The sequence below is a fragment of the Rhinatrema bivittatum genome, chromosome 4, assembly GCF_901001135.1.
Source record: "Rhinatrema bivittatum chromosome 4, aRhiBiv1.1, whole genome shotgun sequence".
Taxonomy (NCBI): Eukaryota; Metazoa; Chordata; class Amphibia; order Gymnophiona; family Rhinatrematidae; genus Rhinatrema; species Rhinatrema bivittatum.
In genome coordinates, this window is record NC_042618.1 from 206,886,726 (window position 1) to 206,908,455 (window position 21,730).

Below are 21,730 nucleotides of genomic sequence, written 5' to 3' on the forward strand. Positions count from 1 at the left end.
CAAGCGGTAATCTTTGGTAAAAGTGTGAAGAGAAGATGCCGCCGCACAACAAATCTCCCAAAGATTTCTTTGCTTATTTGCAACTAAGACCCTATATATCCTGATCTTACTTGCTAAAAATCCACATTTAGGGACAGGGGGTAAACTAGATATGGTTCTACTGGGACATAAACAGAAGAAGCCCTTGTGTGCTAAATTTTCCAAAGCCCTTCTCAATTTAGATGATCAACAGGACTTTCCAGAGGTAAGAACATGCCATACTGGGTCAGTCCAAGGGTCCATCAAGCCCAGCATCCTGGCCATAAGAACCTGGCAAGTTCCCAAAAACTAAGTCTATCCCATGTTACTGTTGCTAGTAATAGCAGTGGTTATTTTCTAAGTCAACTTAATTAATAGCAGGTAATGGACTTCTCCTCCAAGCACGTATCCAATCCTTTTTTAAACACAGCTACACTAACTGCACTAACCACATTCCCTGGCAACAAATTCCAGAGTTTAATTGTGCATTGAGTGAAAAAGAACTTTCTCCGATTAGTTTTAAATGTGCCACATGCTAACTTCATGGCGTGCCCCTTAGTCCTTCTATTATCCAAAAGAGTAAATAACCAATTCACATTTACCCATTCTAGACCTCTCATGATTTTAAACACCTCTATCATATCCCCCCCTCAGCCATCTCTTCTCCAAGCTGAAAAGTCCTAATCTCTTTAGCCTTTCCTCATAGCGGAGCTGTTCCATCCCCTTTATCATTTTGGTCACCTTTCTCTGTACCTTCTCCATCACAACTATATCTTTTTTGAGATGCAGCGACCAGAATTGTACACAGTATTCAAGGTGCGGTCTTACCATGGAGAAATACAGCTCACGGGTCTAGAAGGCCGGAAGTTAGGCTGACAAACAGTGATCTCCAATATTATTTCAAGCATATCCCAGAGATCACAAAAAACGTAGTATTAAGGGAGACACAATTCAAGTTTATTTGGCAGGTTTACTTATCACAAGATAGAGCGTTCAAGGCAAAGATTTGTAACTATCCTAGTTGCGTGAAGTGTGGAGCAGAGAGTAACGATTACATTTATGGTTTCTGGCAATGTCCAAAAGTATTTATTTTTTTGAAGGGCAGTGACAAAACAATGTTCAATAAAAGAAAATTGGTTACCACCTGATAATTTTCGTTCCTGTAGTACCTCGGATCAGTCAAGACTCCTGGGTTTTGCCTCCCCTCCAGCAGTTGGAGACAGAGAAGTTTTGACGGACTCTGCTGTATATACCAGGGTGCCACCTTCAGCCCGTCAGTATTACTCAGTCACAAAGCAGGATGGATCAAAACCAAACTAACTATATACAGTAACCTAAAACCTTAACTGGATCACTAACTCCAATTGGGAACAGAACCCATTGAATACGGTAAACCAGATTGATCTGTAGACCAGAAGAAAACAAATGCGAAAAGAGCGGACTCTCCATTACCTTCAAGCGACTAACGGGCGGGACTCTGGACTTATCCGTGGTACTACAGGAATGAAAATTATCAGGTAAGAACCAATTTTCTTTTCCCTGTACGTACCCGGATCTGTCCAGACTCCTGGGATGTACCAGAGCTTTTCTTACCTGGGCTGGGATCCAGAGAGGCCCGCTCTCAGCACACCTTCTCCAAAGCCTCCTGCACCCAGACCCTGGACATCCAGCCGGTAATGCCTGGCAAAAGCATATAAGGATTTCCAGGTAGCAGTTCTGCAAATCTCTTGCGACGAAATCTGTTGGCATTCCGCCCAAGACGTTGCCTGAGAACGAGTAGAATGTGCCTGAAGACCCAGAGGCAAGGGCCTACCAAGTAGCAAATATGCGGAATTTATAGCCTCTTTGAGCCATCTGGTGATAGTGGTCTTAGACTCCATATTACCCCTTTTTGGACCACTCCAAAGAACAAAAAGATGATCCGAGACATGAAAATTGTTGGTAACCTCTAGATAACACAACACCTACGGACATCCAATTTCCTTAAGTCCTTAGAAAGAGGGTTTGAGCGATCCAATTCTGAAAAGGACGGGAGCTCCACTGATTGATTCAAATGAAAAGAGGAGACTACCTTTGGAAGAAACGAAGGAACCATTCGCAAGGATACTCCAAAGTCCAAAATCCTTAAGAAGGGTTCCCTGCATGATAAAGCCTGCAGCTCGGAAACCCTACGAGCAGAGGAAATTGCCACTAAAAACACCACCTTCAACGTGAGATCCTTCAACCTTGTTCTTTTCAAAGGCTCAAAGGGCGCCACACACAAGCCGTGAGGACTAAGTTCAAGTTCCAGGATGGACAAGGATGTGTTACCGGCGGGCGTAAATGCTTCGCTCCCCGAAAGAAACGAGAGACATCTGGATGCGCAGCTAACGCTACCCCTGAATGGTACCGCGTAAACAACCAAGAGCTGCCACCTGTACCCTTAAGGAACTATGCGATAATCCCTTAGCTAAACAGCCTTAAGGAAACACAGGATATCTGACACAGATGCCCGAGTGGGCCTAATCTCTCTGTCAACGCACCACGACTCAAAAACCTTCCATACACGAATATAAGATAGGGAAGTGGAAGATTTACGCGACTGCAAAAGCGTAGTCACCACAGCATCTGAATACCCTTTGCTCTTCAGATGCTGCCTCTCAAAAGCCATGCCGCTAGACAAAAGCGATCGGCCTAGCCGAAACAGATGGGCCCTTGATGCAGAAGGTCCGGGAGATCCATAAACCGCAGGGGACCTGCCACCGCTAAATTGAGCAGATCCGCAAAACATGGACGACGCAGCCACTCGGGAGCCACCAGAATCACTTCCGCTGGATGTAGCTCTATCCGCCTGAGCACTTTGCCGATTAGCGGCCAAGGTGGAAATACGTAAAGCAGGACATTGGTCGGCCAGGGAAGAATGAGAGCATCCACTCCTTCTGCTTCCGTGTCTCTGCGATGAGCAAAGAAGAGGGGAGACTTGGAATTCTTGAACGTTGCCATTAGATCCATGCAAGGCATGCCCCACTGGTCGCAGATGAGTCGAAAAGCCTTTTCGGCCAGTTCCCACTCTCCTGGATTGAGCCGATTCAGACTGAGAAAATCCACGTGAACGTTGTCTACCCTGGCTATGTGGGATGCCGCTATGCTGGTCAAGTTCTGCTCCGCCCAGCTGATTAATTGCTGAGCTTCCAGTGCCACAGGCTGACTTTTGGTACCTCCCTGGCGAATGATGTAAGCCACGTGGTCGCATTGTCGGACAGTACCCTGACCAACTTGCCTCGGAGAAGCGGTAGAAAAGTCTGCAACGACAGCCGCACGTTCTGGTCTCCAGATGGTTGATGGACCATTGGGACTCCTCTTGGGACCACTGTCCTTGTACTGACTTCCTCAGACACACTGCCCCCCAACTGGAAAGGCTGGCATCCGTAGTCACCACTGTCCACTCAGGAATTACCAAGGGAACTCCACGGGTCAAGTGGTCCGAAAGCAGCCACCAATCCAGACTGGATGGTGCAGACTCCGTCAGCGGAAGGGGAAGATGAAACTATTCGGACACTGGATTCCATTGGGAGAGCAACGCTGATTGCAAAGGTTGCATGTGAGCAAAGGCCCAGGGAACCAGTTCCAATGTTGACGTCATCGAACTCAGGACCTGTAAGTAATCCCAGACTTTCGGAGGATGCTTGGACAACAAGAGTCACACCTGACCCTGCAATTTGAGAATGTGTTCGAACGTCAAGAAAACTCTGCCTTGCCGAGTATTGAACAGGGCCCCCAGAAATTCTAATGACTGGGAGGGAATCTGACGACTCTCGGTCAGGTTGACAACCCATCTGAGTGCTCGTAACAATTGAAGTAACCTGTGGATCGCCTCTTGGCAAAGGACCTCCAACTTTGCTCGAATCAGCCAATTGTCCAAATACAGGTGAACCAACAATCCTTCCCGACAAAGTTGTGCAACCACCACCACCATTATCTTGGTGAACGTCCTGGGTGCAGTAACAAGGCCGAAAGGCAGGGCTTGAAACTGGTAATGATGTCCCAGGATTGAAAACCGCAGGAACCTTTGGTGATCGGTCCGTATCCTGATGTGTAAATACGCTTCTGTCAGATCCAGGGATGCAAGAAACTCCTCTTGATGAACTCAAGCAATGACGGAGTGCAACGTCTCCATGCGGAAGCGGGGGATCCGAAGACATCTGTTGACCCGCTTTAAATCGAGAATGGGCCGGAAGGGTCCCTCTTTCTTTGGTACCACAAAGTAAATGGAGTAACGGCCCCTTCGTTGCTCTGACAGAGGAACAGGAATGCTCATGCTGAGGCCAACAGGCGCTGCAACGTCTCCTGTACCGCCCGATACTTGGTTGCGTAACCGCATGGGGAGACCAGGAACCGGGGTCGTTGTGCAAAATCTAAAAGAGTAACCTTGTCTTATCACAGAGAGAACCCAGTGGTCCGACGTGAGTTTGGTCCACGCCTCATAAAACAGGGACAGTCTGCCCCCTACAACTGGAACCGAGGAATGGACCGGCCGCACATCATTGGGAAGGCTTACCACTCTGTGAGGACTGAGAGGTACCAGGTCTACCGAAACACTGCCCTCGAAAGGACTGAGACCAGGACTGCTGTCGGCCAGAATTCTGCCAAAAAGAAGGAGTGGCCGAGCAAGGTGCTAGAGACCTTCGGCTGCCACATAATCGAGACCTAGAAGACAAACAACCTCTGGACTTTGGTCTATCTTCTGGCAGCCTATGAACTTTATTCTCTCCCAGAGACTGAATAATGTCCTCTAGTTCCTTTCCAAACAGGAGTTTGCCCTTGAACGGCAGGGACCCTAGTTGCAACTTGGAAGAAACATCCGCCACCCAGTTCCGTAGCCATAAGAGTCAACGAGCAGAGACTGCAGACACCATGGACCTGGCCGAAGAGCGCAGCAAATCATAAAGGGCATCTGCACTATATGCAATGACAGCCTCAAGTTGGCCCGCCTGGAGAGCCTCGTCCTCAGACAGCGATTTGTTAGCCTGCAGTTGCTGCACCCAGCAAAGGCCTGCTCTCAATGGAAAATTGCTACATATAGCAGCACGGACCCCAAGTGCTGAGACCTCAAAAAAATTTTTGAGTTGAAGCTCTAGCTTTCGATCCTGTAAATCCTTAAAGGTTGTCGATCCGGTCACTGGAATGGTGGTCTTTTTTGTCGCCGTCGAAACCGCGGCATCCACCTTAGGAACCTGAAGAAGTTCCAAAGCCTCCTCCGGCAGGGGATACAGTTTATCCATCGCCTTGGAAACCTTCAGGCCCACGTCTGGGGTGTCCTATTCCCAAAAAAGCAAATCCGTTGCTGAAAAATGAAATGGGAAAGAGGAAGGCGGTCCCTGGAGACCCAACAACATGGGATCCGGAGCCCCAAGCCGTGATTCTTCCTGGGGAGCCTCAATACCCAGTTCTTTCAAAAAAGAGGGAATCAGAGGACCCAGTTCTTCCCTCCAGAAGAGCCAAACAACTTTGGGATCATCATCGTCCACCATATGTTTTATGTAAACCATTGTTTACATAAAACCATTGTTTACATAAAAACATAAAACCATTATTTTATGTAAACCGATGTGATACTCAAAGTGTATCTCTGTATATAAAAAAGTTTTAAATAAATAAAATAAATATGAGATCCACGCAGCGTACTCTGCTGCTGGCCCGCATCCCCTTCAACCCCCCTCGGAGGTGGAGATGGCAAGTCTTGAGTATCAGGGTCCTCAGGATCTGAGAAAGAATAAATCTGTCTGCGGAGCACCTGACCTTAATGGCAGCTGTGCCTTAGGGGGGTCCCACTGACTGTCTGGACCATTTTCTAGCTCTGGGAACAGAGTCTGACAGAAGAAATTTGACCGATGCCCTTTTTCTCCCTGCTTTCCGGGCCTTAAAGGCCCTGTGCATAAGAAGTACAAAATCAGAAGAAAAGGAGGAATTAGAAGAGGAGGTATCTGAATCCCCCTTGGGAACATCTCCTGCTGTATTGGCGCCAAGCCCCCCCGACTTGCCCCCCCTCAGGGACTGTCCTTTGGGGGATAAACGTGGCGGGAGATTCCCATCCCCCTCTGCTGTAAGCGCCGCAGAAGTCACTGCCACGAGCGAATCCAAAATGGCACCCGTTCCCGCGCTCATCGGGAACGGGACGAGAGAAGGGGGCTGCAGTTCCCCAAAGGCTCCAGAGACAGTCTGGACACCAAGAACGACTTTTTTGGAGGTCGAGAAGGCTCCCTCTCCACCTGAGAGACAACGGGAACATAATCCGTCCCGAGAGAGCCGCGCATGCGCGGTACCACATGCCCGACATGCGGCTCTCCGCAGCATTTCCTTGCAAGAAGAAAACAAGTAGTTTCCCCCCCTGAAAAACTGACGAAATAGTGGTGAAAAGGGACGAGAGGGGCCCACACGCGATCGCAAGGAAAGGGAGAATCCAGAAACAGGAAAAGCAAAAAAACTTAAATTTTTTTTTTGTTTTTAACTTGCTCAATAGCCTCCGGGTCCTGGCCCTACTGGGGGGAGTGAATGGGATCCCCGGTATCACCCCTAGTACCTCACTGAGCTGGCAATAGGGTCCTCGACCCTCCTTCGCAGCTGCCTCTGCAACCAGAGGGGATGGTCTCCTCAGGACCTAGCAACCCCCTGGGAGGCTGACGACTGTCTCCTTGCCAAAGAAAAATATGAGCAAAAGTATCTCAGCTAAATTAATTTTTTTTTTTTAAAGGCTATCTGCCTGCCTAGGCTATAAGCTTCATTATTTCTATACTAAGTAATAGCCCAGAATGTAGGTTTCGCACCTCCACCATCTGCTGGAGACAGAGAAATACTCACGGACTAAGGTGGCACCCTGGTATATACGGCAGAATCAGTCAGAACTTCTCTGTCTCCATCTGCTGGAGGGGAGGCAAAACCCAAGAATCTGGACTGACCCAGGTACGTACAGGGAACAGTAGGTTCTCCGCAACCTGACTACATACATATCTAGCTGTCTGGTATTTGTAACACTGTCTCCCCTGAAATTAACAAACAAATTATTTTTAGACAAGGCAGAGGTAATAATGAAGACAATTTTAGCTAGTTGGATAGGGCAAGACAGCCCATGCCTAGCCCACTGGGAAAAGAGAACAACAAAATTACTCACTTTTGAATGCCTTACAGTAAAATCTCATTCCGAATCCAAAAAAGAAGCCATATATGAGGTTTGGCAATCGTTTATAGACAGACTACCTTCAGTGGTCAAAAATGTAATACCTAATTTATAGGATGACTCTTAACCATATTATATTACATCCCCTAATAAGAAAGCCACGTCTTTCTATAACAGGCTCCAATAACGATTGATACAGTATGTAGATATTGATAATCAAACAGTTGATGATTGATATCATAATTGTACTTGGAAATGTTTTTCCGAGAGAGGGAAGCTGGTAAGGGAGAGGAGGGGGTGGAGTATCAGGGGTTTGATATATTTTACACTGCCGTAATCATCTACATTTTAAAAGGTTTCCATATTTCTTTGCTGGTTAGATGATTGTTTACAAAAAGTTTGAATGTTCGGTATTCCCTAACAAAAAAAACAATAAACAGATTTACAAAAAAATGTTGCTAGCAATAATTTTGTTATGGGTTTGACATTTGCTAAATTTTGATAATAAATATTACTACCCTTAACATAAGGCTTGGTGATAACCTGCATGGAGCAGCAGTTACTACCATAAAAAACTTGTTGAGCAGACTGGATAGACCATTTGGTCTTTTTCTGTCATTATTACTATGTTACTATGTTATTTTATACTAACAGTTTTGTTCATATGGTTCTTGGACATGTTTATAATTTGATGTTTGACTTTTAATTGTTTTATGTTATGAAATTTTATAGAAGAGTGAGGGTAATAAAACAAACAAAAAAAACCCCCCAAAAATAATTTTCAAATTATGGGGGTTATTTTCCAAGCCGCGTTATGGGCGGGCTCTCTCTCTCTCCCAGTGGTTATAGGTAGGAAATACTACAATTGTGGCACATACCGCAAAGTGCGAAAACGTTATCGCACTCTGCGGTAATACCTATGCGAAGTGCTAAGATAGCTTATTTATTGCAAAGTGCGCTATTACCATAAACACGCCCCTCTTCCAATCACATGCGATAGTTTGATGAATCTAGCCCTATGTTCTTAAAATGTCATCCACTATCACCAGTGCAACTTTGTCCCATTTTAGACAGCATGGGAAAATTACCTCAACTAGGCTCTAGATTATCCATTTATTTGGTCTATTGCTTTCTTCCTTTGTGCTTCCAACTCAATCAGAACCAGCCTCTAGTGGGTTACAGTAATAATAATTAATTATCTTGAAAGGGGAGTGATAAGTGAAGTGATCAAATCTGCAGATGACACAAAATTATTCAGGGTAGTTAAAACAGATCGTGAGGAACTATAGAAGGACCTTGCAAGACTGGAGAACTGGGCATCTATCTGGCAGATTAAATTTAAAATGAATAAGTGCAAAGTGATACACTTACAGAAAAATAACCTTAAATTTTAGATACACAATGATGGGTTTGGCATTAGGAGTAACCACCAAGGAAAAGGATCTAGGAGTTATTGTTGACAGTACATTGAAATCCTCAGCTCAGTGTGTGACGGTGGCCAAAAAAGCAAACAATGCTCGGAATTATTCGGAAAGGAATGAAAAATAAAACAGAAAACAATGCATTTGTAAAAATGAATGGGTGGCTGCACCTTGAGTACTTTGTCCAATTCTGGTCAAAAGAATGCGGCAGAGTTAGAGAAGTCCAACAAAAATGGTAAAGGGGTTGAAACAACTCACTTATGAAGAAAAGCTAAGCAGGTTGGGACTGTTCAGCTTGAAGAAGAGACCATTTGGGGATGGGAGTGGAAACTGCTTGAAGTCTACAAAATCAGAAGTGTAGTAGAACAACCAATAGGGAACACTTATTTGCCCTTACAAATAACACTAGGACTAGGGGAAACTCCTTTAAGCTAATAAGTAGCAGATTTAAACAAATTGGAGGAAGTATTTTTTCACTCAATGCACAATCAAGCCGGGGAATTTGTTACCGGAGGATGTGGTGAAAGCAAGTAGCATAGCTGGGGAAAAATGTATTTAGACAAGTTCATGAAAGGAAAGCCTATATATGTTCAACATAGGTAGAATATAAGAATTTTAAAAATAAATAATTATTAACTAGGTGACACAGGGAAACCCACCACTTGTTATAGAGAGTGAGCAGCAAGAAATTTAATCTACTTTTAGGGACTGGCCACTAATGGAGACAGAATGTTGGTCTCAATAGACCTTTGGTTTAATCCAGTATGATACTTCTTAAGCTCAGTAAGTTGAGCATTTATTCAAAACTACCTGGGGGTTTTCTCCAGTTTTTATATTCCCCTTCCAGCTATCACAACAACAGTATTTGGCCAGCTGCCACAATCTGGTACTGCCTCCAGAACCTAGTACAGCCCCTAACTCTGGCCACTAGGTGTCACTGTTGAGCAATAGCAGAGATTCCCCCAATCTCAGGAACTGTGAATGCTGCTGCCACAGCACCCTCAGTACCAGTCTAGGGAGCAGAAGTGAGGCCTGGGAATCAAATTGCACCATACAGCAATGCCATTCAGCCACCAGGTTGACCCCAACTTGTTTATTTAAATTAAAAATCAATTAAAAGAAAATTGTTTTGTATTAATCAGATTTATCTGGAAAAGGTTTGATAAGGAAAAAGAAAAGTACACAGAGAGCAAAAGAAAGAAGAGAAGAACAGAGGGAAGCAAATCCAGGCAGAGTAGAATAATTTGCTCACAATGTATGTCGTAGTTTTCTACTGATCCTTGTCCCCATACCTGAATATGGCTGCCTTCATGTCCTTTGTTGAATGTCAATTTGCCAAGAATGCAAAATAGCTTGCGGATTTGCTGAGGGTTCAGGTTATCCATATAGTCTAGAATTCCCTGCCAGAGAAAAGCACCCATACTGTTTAAAAATAGGCTAGCATGATGGAAATTCCAGAAAGTAGTTCTATATTTTAAAGCATAAGGCATACATCATTCACTGTGCATTCATGATAAAAATAAACAGAACCATCAATCTACGATCAATGGGGATCATGGGAGCAAATCTAATTGATCACTTCTGCTTGTGAACACCCTATAATCACTCTATAGATGATGACCAGGCCCAAGGGGCAGCAGTTGTTCCTGCAGTATTTTTTTTTAAACTTTTTATTTCTGAATTTTAATTAAGAAAGAAAATAACATACTTTATATCAAGAAACACATGGAGGACAAAAAAAGTAACAAAGTTAACTTCACAAAAAGAAAAGAGATTACAATAGCATCCTTAACAGTCCTCACAATAAACAGATAAAGCAACTAAAAATCAAGGGGTGGAGAGAAACAATAGAGGGAGAAAAAGTAAGAAAAACATAATTAAGAAATTGCTTTAGCCAGAGGCAAATATAGGAGCCTATTCCATAATGTAAATCAAGACATCTAAGATGTTGTGAGAACAGGAGAATATGTTAACATTCTCCTGGCATTCAAGAAGGAATTAAGCTGTTCAGGGGGAAAAAAAAAATCAGACCAATATTTAATGAAACATTTATATGGCTGACATAAGGTAAATGTGACACCCAAGTCTAAAGTATCTTTCTTTAGGGCCAAGAAACCCCCTGCTTCTTTCCTGAGTAACTCTGGAAATATTAGGAAAAATTCTAATTTTCTGACTATAAAAAAGGACATTTAAATTTTTAAAGTATATAGACATAATGCTAATAGAAGGACTAGGGGGCATTCCATGAAGTTAGCAAGTAGCACATTTAAGACTAATCGGAGAAAATTCTTTTTCACTCAACACACAATTAAGCTCTGGAATTTGTTACCAGAGGATGTGGTTAGTGCAGTTAGTGTAGTTGGGTTCAAAAGAAGTTTGGATACGTTCTTGGCGAAGTCCATTAACTGCTATTAATCACGTTTACTTAGGAAATAGCCACTACATCAGTAGCATGGGATCTTCTTAGTGTTTGGGTAATTGCCAAGTTCTTGTAGCCTGGTTTGGCCTCGGTTGAAAACAGGAAGCTGGGCTTGATGGACCCTTGGTCTGACCCAGCATGGCAATTTCTTATGTTCTTACATACAGGTCAATCCAGTAAAATGCGGCCGCGTTTACCCCGCTCCTAACCCGCTTTCTACTCACTTTCCGGCCACGTTAGCCCTTCCTGCGATCCACAATCCCCTTTAACCTACTCTTATCGCGTCCTTAAATCCCCGGGTAACCCCTTCCGCACGCGGCATGTATATTACATGTAAACGATCGAATTAGCTATTCCCTACCATCCAGTAACGCGCGCCCCGACTATCGCTTTTTTACCCTGCCGTTTTGCCGCGCGTTTAACCTGCTAACTTACCGCCTACCCTTACCCCTGCGTTAGAGGCAGGGGTAAGGGTAGGCGGCAAACTTTCCCCCAGCCCCCGCTCACCTGCCCTGGCCGCGTCCATGGGTGCTGGTCTCCGGGGCAGCCCCAGTCCTCTCCCCTCCTCCCGAAGCAACAAAACGAAAAAAAGCGAAAAAGCGAAAAAAAAAGTTGCAAGAGAGAGAGGGGAGAGAAGACGGGCAATCCTACGCTCGGGATTGCCAGTCCTCTCTCCCCCGCTTTACACTGCCAGTCCTCTCTCCCCTCCTCCCGAAGCAAGGCGCGAAAAACAGCCTGGCGCGAAAAGCAGCCTTGCTCCGGGAGGAGGGGAGAAAGGACTGGCAGTGTAAAGCGACGAAGCGACTTACTTTTTTTGCAGCCCCCCTCCGGAGACGGACATCGGCGAGGACGACCGCGGCTCCCCTGCCTCCAGCTGCCCGCGAAGATAGATGCCTGCACGGGCGAAAGCAGCCCCTGTTTGTGCAATTGGGCCGCTCAAGGCGTGACGTCACGACGTTTGGCGTCACGGCATGTGACGTCACGTCTTGAGCGGCCCAATTGCATGCACAGGGGCCGCTTTCGCCCGTGTGTCCATCTTCGCGGGCAGCTGGAGGCAGGGGAGCCGTGGTCATCTTCGCCGATGTCCGTCTCCGGAGGGGGGCTGCAAAAAAAGTAAGTCGCTTCGTCGCTTTACACTGCCAGTCCTCTCTCCCCTCCTCCCGGAGCAAGGCTGCTTTTCTCGCCTTGCTTCGGGAGGAGGGGAGAGAGGGCTGACAATCCAGAGTGTCGGAGAACCGTCCACTTCCTGGTACCTGTCATTTCAAATGTCATTTGAAATGACATTTGAAATGATAGATACCAGCGTGTCCGTGAAGCGTTAGGCCCGCGCACCCAGGTTACTGTATAGGCGCTGTATAGCGCTTTATACAGTAAAATGGGTTGCGCGGGCCTAACGCTTCACGGACGCTTCTTAGACGCAGCTTGCATTTGCAAGCTATTTACAAACAGGATCGAGCGGTAGGTGAGCTGGACTGTGCGTGCGGCAACCGCGGGTGCGCCGGGCACTAACGCAGCTCTTCCTACCACTCGTTACTGGATTGACCTGATAATGAGGCTTAGATCATATTTGGAAAAAAAGATTAGGAGGGTTGCTCTTCCCACAATTTCTAGGCTAGATGATTCCAAAAACTCAAATTATTCATAGATATATTAAGATTCACCTCATGCACCACTTGAAGAAGTAGGCAAAAAATAAATCTTATTGATTAGAGGAAACTTATCAGACATTAGGGCAGATTTTCAAAGCCGGGAGGATTTACGCACGTATGGGGGTTACGCGTGCCGGGCCTATTTTCAAAAGGCCCGGCACGCGTAACCCCGATTTCGGAGCGGCCTTGGAGGGAACGGGGAAAGCCAGCAGGGCTCCCCAAGGGCTCGGTGCACGCAAAGGTGCACTATTGTGCACCCCCTTGTGTGCGCTGGCCCCGGATTTTATAACATGCGCGCGGCTGCACACGCATGTTATAAAATCGGGCATACATTTGTGCGCGCCTGGTTGCGTGCACAAATGTACGCCCGCGTGTAGGTATTAAAATCCGATCCAGTATATGTAAAATATCTGAAAAATATCTTTTTAGAGTCAGCATAGGCAATTCCCCAATAATTTTTGGAAAATTCAGAAGTCGTAGGTTAAACCTAGAAGAAACGTTTTATAATGCTTCAATTCTTCAGGATAATGAACACGGTCCTGAATCATGGTAGTCTGAACAGACTGGATCTTAGCCACACCTTGGTTGAGAACATCCAGTCGATTTCCATGTTCTTGAAGAATAGAATCATGTCTTGAAACCAAAGGGACTAATCTGGACAGCACAGAGTCCATTTTGGTAATAGAAACAGTAAAACTTGACTGAATTGCTCCACCAATTCATACATAGCAAATAATGTTATCACCACAGGTTTCTTGAACCAAATAAGAAATTCATCCAAGCCTGCACTATCGGAAGGTCCAACTCTCACGGCCAAGGCGGCATCAGGCAATGATACCATCTCTCGAGCCACCTCATTTGCAGCGGAACTAAGGGCAGTCATTTGTGACATAGTAAGCAGAGACACAAGAGACTTCTCTGTCCTCACAGGCACCAAAGCTACCTCATTAGCTAGTGCCACCGCAACATTGGGGAATCCCCAAACCTCTGCTGAGGTGGAATGTACTGATCTCGGGGACGAAGGGAAACCTTCTCCACTGGCTGGCTTGGCGCTCCTATGCTCAACCAATAATGAGGCTGCGATCCCAGTTAAAACGGCTCCACAAACTGAAAGACGTGATGGTCTGCTGTCCTGATAAGTAAGTGGATTCAGTAGGGAAAACCCACACTTTACCCTTCTTCTTAGGAACCATTAGGACATTTTTCAAGAAACAGATTAGAGGACAGCATCTTAAGTCTATCCTCTCATGGCCATCTCCCCAAAACAAACAAACAAACAAACACACAAAACTTTTGTAAATATTTATCCCACTATTGTTTAATCAAAAGGAGCCTTGACTCGGGCCCCCTGTCGAACCCCTGAAGGTTGCTGAAGTTCCGGGGGCCCTGTGGATACCCGCTTAGGTGGAGGCTCCGACAAAACATCCGGCCGTGCTGCTCTCTTCAGGGTCACCTGTTTCCTGGCCAGGAAAGCCTGGTGCAGCAGTAGCACAAACTCTGGACAGAACTCCCCCCCGAGTCATCACCCCTCTCAGCTGGGGGGGTCCGGTAGCATAGAGCCCCCCCCCAAAGGAGCAAACCTGCTCAACAGGGGATAGAATGGGAGGGGCATCCTCCTCCCGCGACCTCCGCCGCGAGCCCTCCTCCTCTGCTGAGGGAGGCATCGGCCCTGAGGAAAGGAAAATTAGTTTCTTACTTGATAATTTTCATTCCTGTAGTACCACGGATCAGTCCAGACTCCTGGGTTTTGCCCCCCCCTCTAGGAGATGGAGACAGAAGTTTTCAAAACAAAACTCCGCCTTATATAGGATGGTGCCACTTACAGTCCAGCAGTATTACTCAATGTCAAAGCAGAATGGCTCTCAAAAAACCACTATAACTATGTACAATAACCCTTCAACAAAAAAAAGAAATAACCGGTTCACTTAACCCTCCTAGGAACTGAACCTGTAGAACCACTTGAGGATGGTCAATCCAATTTCTGCAGATCTGAAAACAAATCAATCAATAACTGAGCGGTCTCTCCCTTACTTCCATGCGTTCCCCGGGTGGGACTCTGGACTGATCTGTGGTACTACAGGAATAAAAATTATCAGGTAAGAAACTAATATTCCTTTCCCTGTACGTACCCGGATCAGCCCAGACTCCTGGGATGTACCAGAGCTTTCTTACCTGTGATGAGATCTGGAGAGGCCCGCTCTAAGCACTGCTTCTCCAAAGCCTCCTTTACCCGGTGCCTGAACATCCAGTCTGTAGTGTCTGGCAAAGGTATGCAAAGACTTCCAAGTCGCCACCCTGCAGATCTCCTGCGGTAAGACCATTTGACACTCCGCCCAAGAAGCCGCCTGCGAACAGGTAGAATAAGCCCGAAGACCAAACGGTACAAGCTTACCCCGCAGCAAATATGCCGAGCCTATAGCTTCTTTCAACCAGCGCAAAATCGTAGCTTTAGATGCCATATTTCCTCGTTTCGGAGCAGCCCACAGCACAAAAAGATGGTCCGTCACATGAAATGCGTTAGTAACTTCCAGATAACGCAACAACGCCCAACGAACATCTAGCTTCCATAAGTCTTTAGACATAGGGTCTGACCGGTTCAAAGCGGGAAACGACAGAAGCTCCACTGACTGATTCCTGTGAAAAGCAGACACCACCTTCGGAAGAAAGGAAGGAACCATCCACAAGGACACACCAGAATCCGAAATTCTCAGAAACGGCTCCCTACAGGATAGAGCCTGGAGCTCAGATATCCTGCGAGCAGATGTGATAGCAATAAGAAAAATCACCTGTAACGTGAGATCCTTTATTGTAGCCGTTTTCAGAGGCTCAAAGGGCGCCGTACACAGAGCTGAGAGAACCAAGTTCAGATTCCAAGAAGGACAAGGGTGCCTGATCAGGGGACATAAATGCTTTGCCCTATTTAGGAAAGAAGCAACATCAGGGTGAGCAGCCAATGCCACGCCTTGAATGGAACCGCGCAAACAACCAAGAGCTGCCACCAGAACCCTCAGGGAACTACACAATAAGCCCTTGGTGAGTCCGGATTGTAAGAAACCTAAAATATCCGACACCGAAGACCGAGTAGGAACAATCACCCGGTCCACGCACCAAGATTCAAAGATTTTCCACACGCGCACATACATAAGAACATAAGAAAATGCCATACTGGGTCAGACCAAGGGTCCATCAAGCCCAGCATCCTGTTTCCAACAGTGGCCAATCCAGGCCATAAGAACCTGGCAAGTACCCAAAAACTAAGTCTATTCCATGTAACCATTGCTAATGGCAGTGGCTATTCTCTAATTGAACTTAATAGCAGGTAATGGACTTCTCTCCAAGAACTTATCCAATCCTTTTTTAAACACAGCTATACTAACTGCATTAACCACATTCTCTGGCAATAAATTCCAGAGTTTAATTGTGCGTTGAGTAAAAAAGAACTTTCTCCGATTAGTTTTAAATGTGCCCCATGCTAACTTCATGGAGTGCCCCCTAGTCTTTCTACTATCCGAAAGAGTAAATAACCGATTCACATCTACCCGTTCTAGACCTCTCATGATTTTAAACACCTCTATCATATCCCCCCTCAGCCATCTCTTCTCCAAGCTGAAAAGTCCTAACCTCTTTAGTCTTTCCTCATAGGGGAGCTGTTCCATTCCCCTTATCATTTTGGTAGCCCTTCTCTGTACCTTCTCCATCGCAATTATATCTTTTTTGAGATGCGGCGACCAGAATTGTACACAGTATTCAAGGTGCGGTCTCACCATGGAGCGATACAGAGGCATTATGACATTTTCCGTTTTATTCACCATTCCTTTTCTAATAATTCCAAACATTCTGTTTGCTTTTTTGACTGCCGCAGCACACTGCATCGACGATTTCAATGTGTTATCCACTATGACACCTAGATCTCTTTCTTGGTGGATGTCTTGCGCGACTGGAGAAGTGTTGCCACCACAGTGTTCGAATACCCTTTGCTCCTCAGGCGGCGCCTCTCAAAAGCCATGCCGCTAGACAAAAGTGATCGACCTCTTCCAAACACACGAGCCCTTGATGGAGAAGGTCTGAGAGCGGTGGCAACCGCAGGGTACCCGCCACTGTCAGATTGACCAGGTCCGCAAACCAAGGCCGTCTCGGCCACGAGGATGACTTCTGCTGGGTGTATCTCCACTCTCCTGAGCACTTTACCTATCAGCGGCCAAGGATGGAAGACGTACAGCAGCACATTGGGCGGCCAGGGCAGCACCAGGGCATCTACCCCTTCTGCTCCTGTTTCTCTGCGGCTACCAAAGAAGCGAAGAGCCTTGGCGTTCTGAAACGTTGCCATGAGATCCATGCGGGGTATGCCCCACGTGTCGCATATGAGCTGGAAAACTTCGTCTGCGAGCTCCCATTCCCTGGGATCAAGGCGGTGCAGACTGAGAAAGTCCGCCTGAACGTTGTCGACTCCTGCTATGTGAGACGCTGCAATACTTAATTGCTTCTCCGCCCAGCTGTAGGCCTTGCACCTCCACCATCTGCTGGAGACAGAGAAATACTGCCAGATTGTAGGTGGCACCATCCTATATAAGGCGGAGTTTTGTTTTGAAAACTTCTCTGTCTCAATCTGCTAGAGCGGGGGCAAAACCCAGGAGTCTGGACTGATTTGGGTACATACAGGGAACGAAGCCCTTGCCTGCCAGACCCCTCCCTGACGATGTTCCCTTCTGCCCCAAAGTACAGGCTGTACAGAGGGAAAAAGAATCCAGGGCCTATGTTGCCGCGCCACACGCGCGGCATGTCGGCGTTTTTACTCAGGGCACCAGCAGCCACGCGGTCATCAGAAAAAGGGAAAATTTCTGGTCGAGGAGCCTCTGCGTGGCAGCTGGAACGAAAAATAAACAGTTCCGTGTAGGAGCGAAAATGCCCTCAGAACAACCGGCAAGAGCTGCGAGCAGAAAAAATGCGGCCTACCTCACGCACAAAAGCCTCCCGCTACCCAGATCCCCGGGACGTCGACAAAATCAGAGGGGGCCCAACTCCCTCCTCTCCAACTGGAGTGCCGGAAAAAAATGCCCAGTCCGTCCCCAAATCAGACTCCTCTTACCTTGAGAAGATCTTGCTTCCTGTATACTTTTTTTTTTTAAACTTTATTCAGTTAACCAAGGAGTCTGAGGAGGACCAGAGGAAAAGGAGCCTCTTCAGTGGTCGAGGGAACCAGGAGCCCCTGGATATCGAACCCACTGGACCATTGCGGGCAAAACTCAGACAGGAGTGTCCAACCCCCGGCTTCTACTGAGGGATAGCTCACAAAGGTGCCTAACACCTCAGGAAGCAAATTCCCTAGCTATGAACTAGCTGTCTTTTTTTTTTTTTTTTTTTTTAAACTAACAGACTGCAGGAGTGCACCTCTACCATCTGCTGGAGTCAGAGAAATACTGAGGGACTGCAGGTGGGACTCTCGGTTATGTAGCAGTGCCCAAAGTTTTTGTTCTCCGACTCCATCTGCTGGTAGGAATGCACAACCCACCGGTCTGGACTGATTTAGGTATGTTCAGGAACCTTAAGAACATAAGAACATGCCATACTGGGTCAGACCAAGGGTCCATCAAGCCCAGCATCCTGTTTCCAACAGTGGCCAATCCACATTGCAGATGTTCTGAAAATCTTAAATTATATTTTGAAGTGGAAATTTTTCTTTTTAAATTTGAACTTTTTTATTCAGAAATTTTCTTCTGCTCATGGTTCTGGGTTATATAAATAACCATACCTTGACAAACACAGCATACATCGCCACTGTGCTCGATTGCAGAGATACCAGGTCCATCAGCACATCCAAAGACATGTCAACTTCTGCAGTATAGCCACTGCAGACATGTGTCACCAATGCAGCTACAACTTCCTGCACAGAAAAGAGAGCACACTTACACAAAACACTCCTTGTTATCTTGGGCAAATCACTAAAGTACCCTCTTAGATTATAGGTTCCTTAGGGAAGGAATTTGTATCTGTATGCAATTTGTTGTAATGACCCCAGTATAGAGCACTATATAAATACCAAAATAAAAAAGCACGTGTGTACAATATTCAAAGGCTAATACAAAATAAGTAGCGGAAACTTGTTGAAAATTCAACAGATGTGACAGCCTAAACCCAGCATGCACGTCCCTCCAGCCCAACCCTGGCACTCTGTCTTTGTCCCCCTTCCTACTTCTGATTCTGCAAGTCTCGTCTTTCCTGCAGCTCACCCTGTCCCACTGTCTCTATCCAGCCCCATGACTGTGCTTACCAGATCAGATACGCTGCAAGTAGTCCACTCGTGCAGTGGTTCCCTAACATGTACTAGAGGACTCCCAGCCAATTGGGGGTTCAGGATATCCACAATGAATATGCATGAGATAAATTTTCATGCAATGGAGGCAGCAATTCTATTTATGCATATTCATTGCAGATGTTCTGAAAACCCTGACTGGCTAGGTATCCCCCAGAACAGCAGTTTAGGAACCAATGCACTAGTGCCAGTAACACTGGCCCCAAGAGATGCCACCATCTTCAAGTGTATTATATATAAAAAGATATATTTATTAAACATTAAAGAAGAACAAATTTTATAAACAGAGGTCCAGGGGGATGAGGGCGAGGGTAAGAAGAGAATCACAGTGCATGGTGAAAAGGTAGCACACTACACCCTTATCAGGAGCAAATATAGTGTAGTTGCTGCCAGTCCACGTGAATGCACAGAAATAAAAGTTAACAAAAAAAAAAACATATCAGGCGGTACGTTTTTACTGGAATAGCTTAGTACATTTCCTTCACGAGTTAAAACTCTCCAGGTCTGAAGAAGCGAACTTTAGCTCTTGAAAGCTAGCCAAGAAATGTATTAAGTTTAGCTAATAAATAGGAATCACCTGATATATATTTGTTTTTGTTAACCTTTATTTCTGTGCATTCAAAAAACATGTAAAATTAACATTAACATTAACATAAGCCCTGAGGAGGTTCGATGTCCAGCACCGGAACTGGTGCGGACAGCCCTGGACCACCGATATCGAGGGAAGATGGGGCCTCCTCATGTCGAGGCCACTTAGATGGCAGGGAGAAAAGCGCTATGGTCCTCATATGCCCGGTCCCATGCGCAGACGGGGACCGTGCTAATGTTTTCAGGATCTCCCATGGTGCTCGGCCCAGTCTTTCCCCGGCGCCAAGGATGAGGAAGACTATCCTGAAGTCTGGGACTTCGAGGAGACTGACACTGACCGATCCCCAGAGCCCCCCTGTCCTGACAGCTTCAGGGGAAGGGTGGTAATAGAGGGATCGAGGGTGATTGGTTCCCCACAAGCCTGGGCATTGACAGCACTGACGCCGGAATAGAGGGCTCGGACTTGCCCGAGCCAAATGCTTTCTCCATTTTGACCAGCCTGGCCTGACAGACCTTCTGGGTCATCTGAGCACACAATCCGCAGCTGCAGACATCATGCAATCCCCCAGGCAGAGGATACACACTTCATGTGGATCCGTTAGGGACATAGTCTGGGGGCATCGGCGAAAGCTCGAGGCAGCCATGAGGTGCACAGAGATTGCAAGGGCATGACGACTGGCGGATATGGAAAAAGTGAAAAAACTTACCAACCGCAAAGAACCCGATGGGAACCAGAGAGAGATCCAGGACAGGAAAAAAATACGTGAAAGCCATGAAGAAAAACTCACTTTTTCCGGGGGTGGGGGGAAGCATGAGCTCCACCTCCACGAGATGAAAGCTCCGTGGAAAAGGACTGGAAAGAGACCCCACATGGATGCAGGGATAGTGGCATGCTGGGCATGCTCAGTGTGCCAGCCAAAGGTTCTAGAAAGTTTGACAGAAGTTTTCCATGCCGGGTTCCATCTGATGATGTCATCCATGTGCGAGGACTACCATCCTGTTTGTCCCAGGAGAAATGGGAAAGCGGAGGACTGTGCTTAAAGAAAGGCTTGTAAGCCTTGAAAAAATTCCACCCAAGAAAAAGCAACCAGAAAGGAACTGGAGCTGGTCCCACAGAACTGCCCTTGCCAGTGGAAAAGCCAGTCAAGGGAGAACCGAGATATGGCATCTGCCCAGTCAAGGCCGTGACCAACCCATCATCAGAACGGGAAGATCCAGGATTAGCAAAATCCAAGGAAGACAACTCTCCCTGAGCGTCTGAGCAGCACTGACACAGGTTAGAAGCCAGGTCAGGCAAAAATTTAAAAAAAAAAAAGCCAGGTCAGGCCGAGAAGCCCTAATATGACAGACAACACAAATAAGAAGACGCTTAGCCTTCTCGCTTACCGGCGCCACCTCTGTGGTAAACATGCGGTGGAATGGCTCATGCTCAAAAATGAAATATGCCCAACAAATAAGCACCTAGAAGAAAGCGCGGCAAGGAGCATGCACAACCTATATGCCAAGTTAAGCGTGTTAAAGTTTGTACGTGTAAAAAGCACGCTCAAAAACCAAGCGCAAGTGCGCATAGAGCCCACAGACTGCACACACCGATGGCCTATAGAGGGCAGCAGAACACGCAGAAGAGCGCGCAAAAACTGTCACCACAGCCTACCATGCGGCGCGCAAGAAAAAAAGCCTAAGTGTATGGCCTAGCTCACTAGGGGCTGCTAAACCCGCCAGTTCCCCAACCCCAATGGGAATGGGAATGAACGTTGGCACAGTGTGCCAAGAACGGAGACCAGAGAAAGTCCTGAAACCCCTCCAACTGTCTCTGATTCAGGTAAAAAACGTTCTCCTTTTTTTTTTCTAATACCTTACCTGAGCTCAGCGCTTACCGGCTAAGTACAGAGATGGTTTCCGGCTGCGGGGGGAGAGGGCATCTGCAGTCACCGCTGAGCTCGGCTTCCTGCATCCACTGCCTTTCAGTTGAACTAGCAGCTAAGTCCACGCCAGGAAACCAAGATACCAGACCAATGCACGTCTCTGAAGGACCACAGAAACCGCCTCGGGAATTCTCAACTGGGAAAGGGACCTTTAGGTATCACCGCAGGGGAGCAGGGCTTACTTTTCCTGAATTTAGAACTTCAAATTTCTCCCTTCAAAAAGCTCAAAGCAATCCCCATAGGGAGA

The 21,730-nt window shown here is 46.5% G+C and overlaps 1 protein-coding gene across 3 annotated transcripts in view; it reads right to left on the reverse strand.

Moving 5' to 3' along the window:
- The window catches only part of FANCD2 (FA complementation group D2), a 536,781-nt gene that overhangs the window by 297,639 nt on the left and 217,412 nt on the right, over nucleotides 1-21,730 (reverse strand). For all 3 annotated transcript variants that reach the window (XM_029599610.1, XM_029599611.1, XM_029599609.1), the window contains 2 exons: nucleotides 18,410-18,541; nucleotides 9,885-9,992 (listed from right to left, as the gene is read on the reverse strand). In XM_029599610.1, the coding sequence (XP_029455470.1) occupies nucleotides 9,885-9,992; nucleotides 18,410-18,541 (240 nt within the window). The remainder of the gene's footprint in view (nucleotides 1-9,884; nucleotides 9,993-18,409; nucleotides 18,542-21,730) is intronic.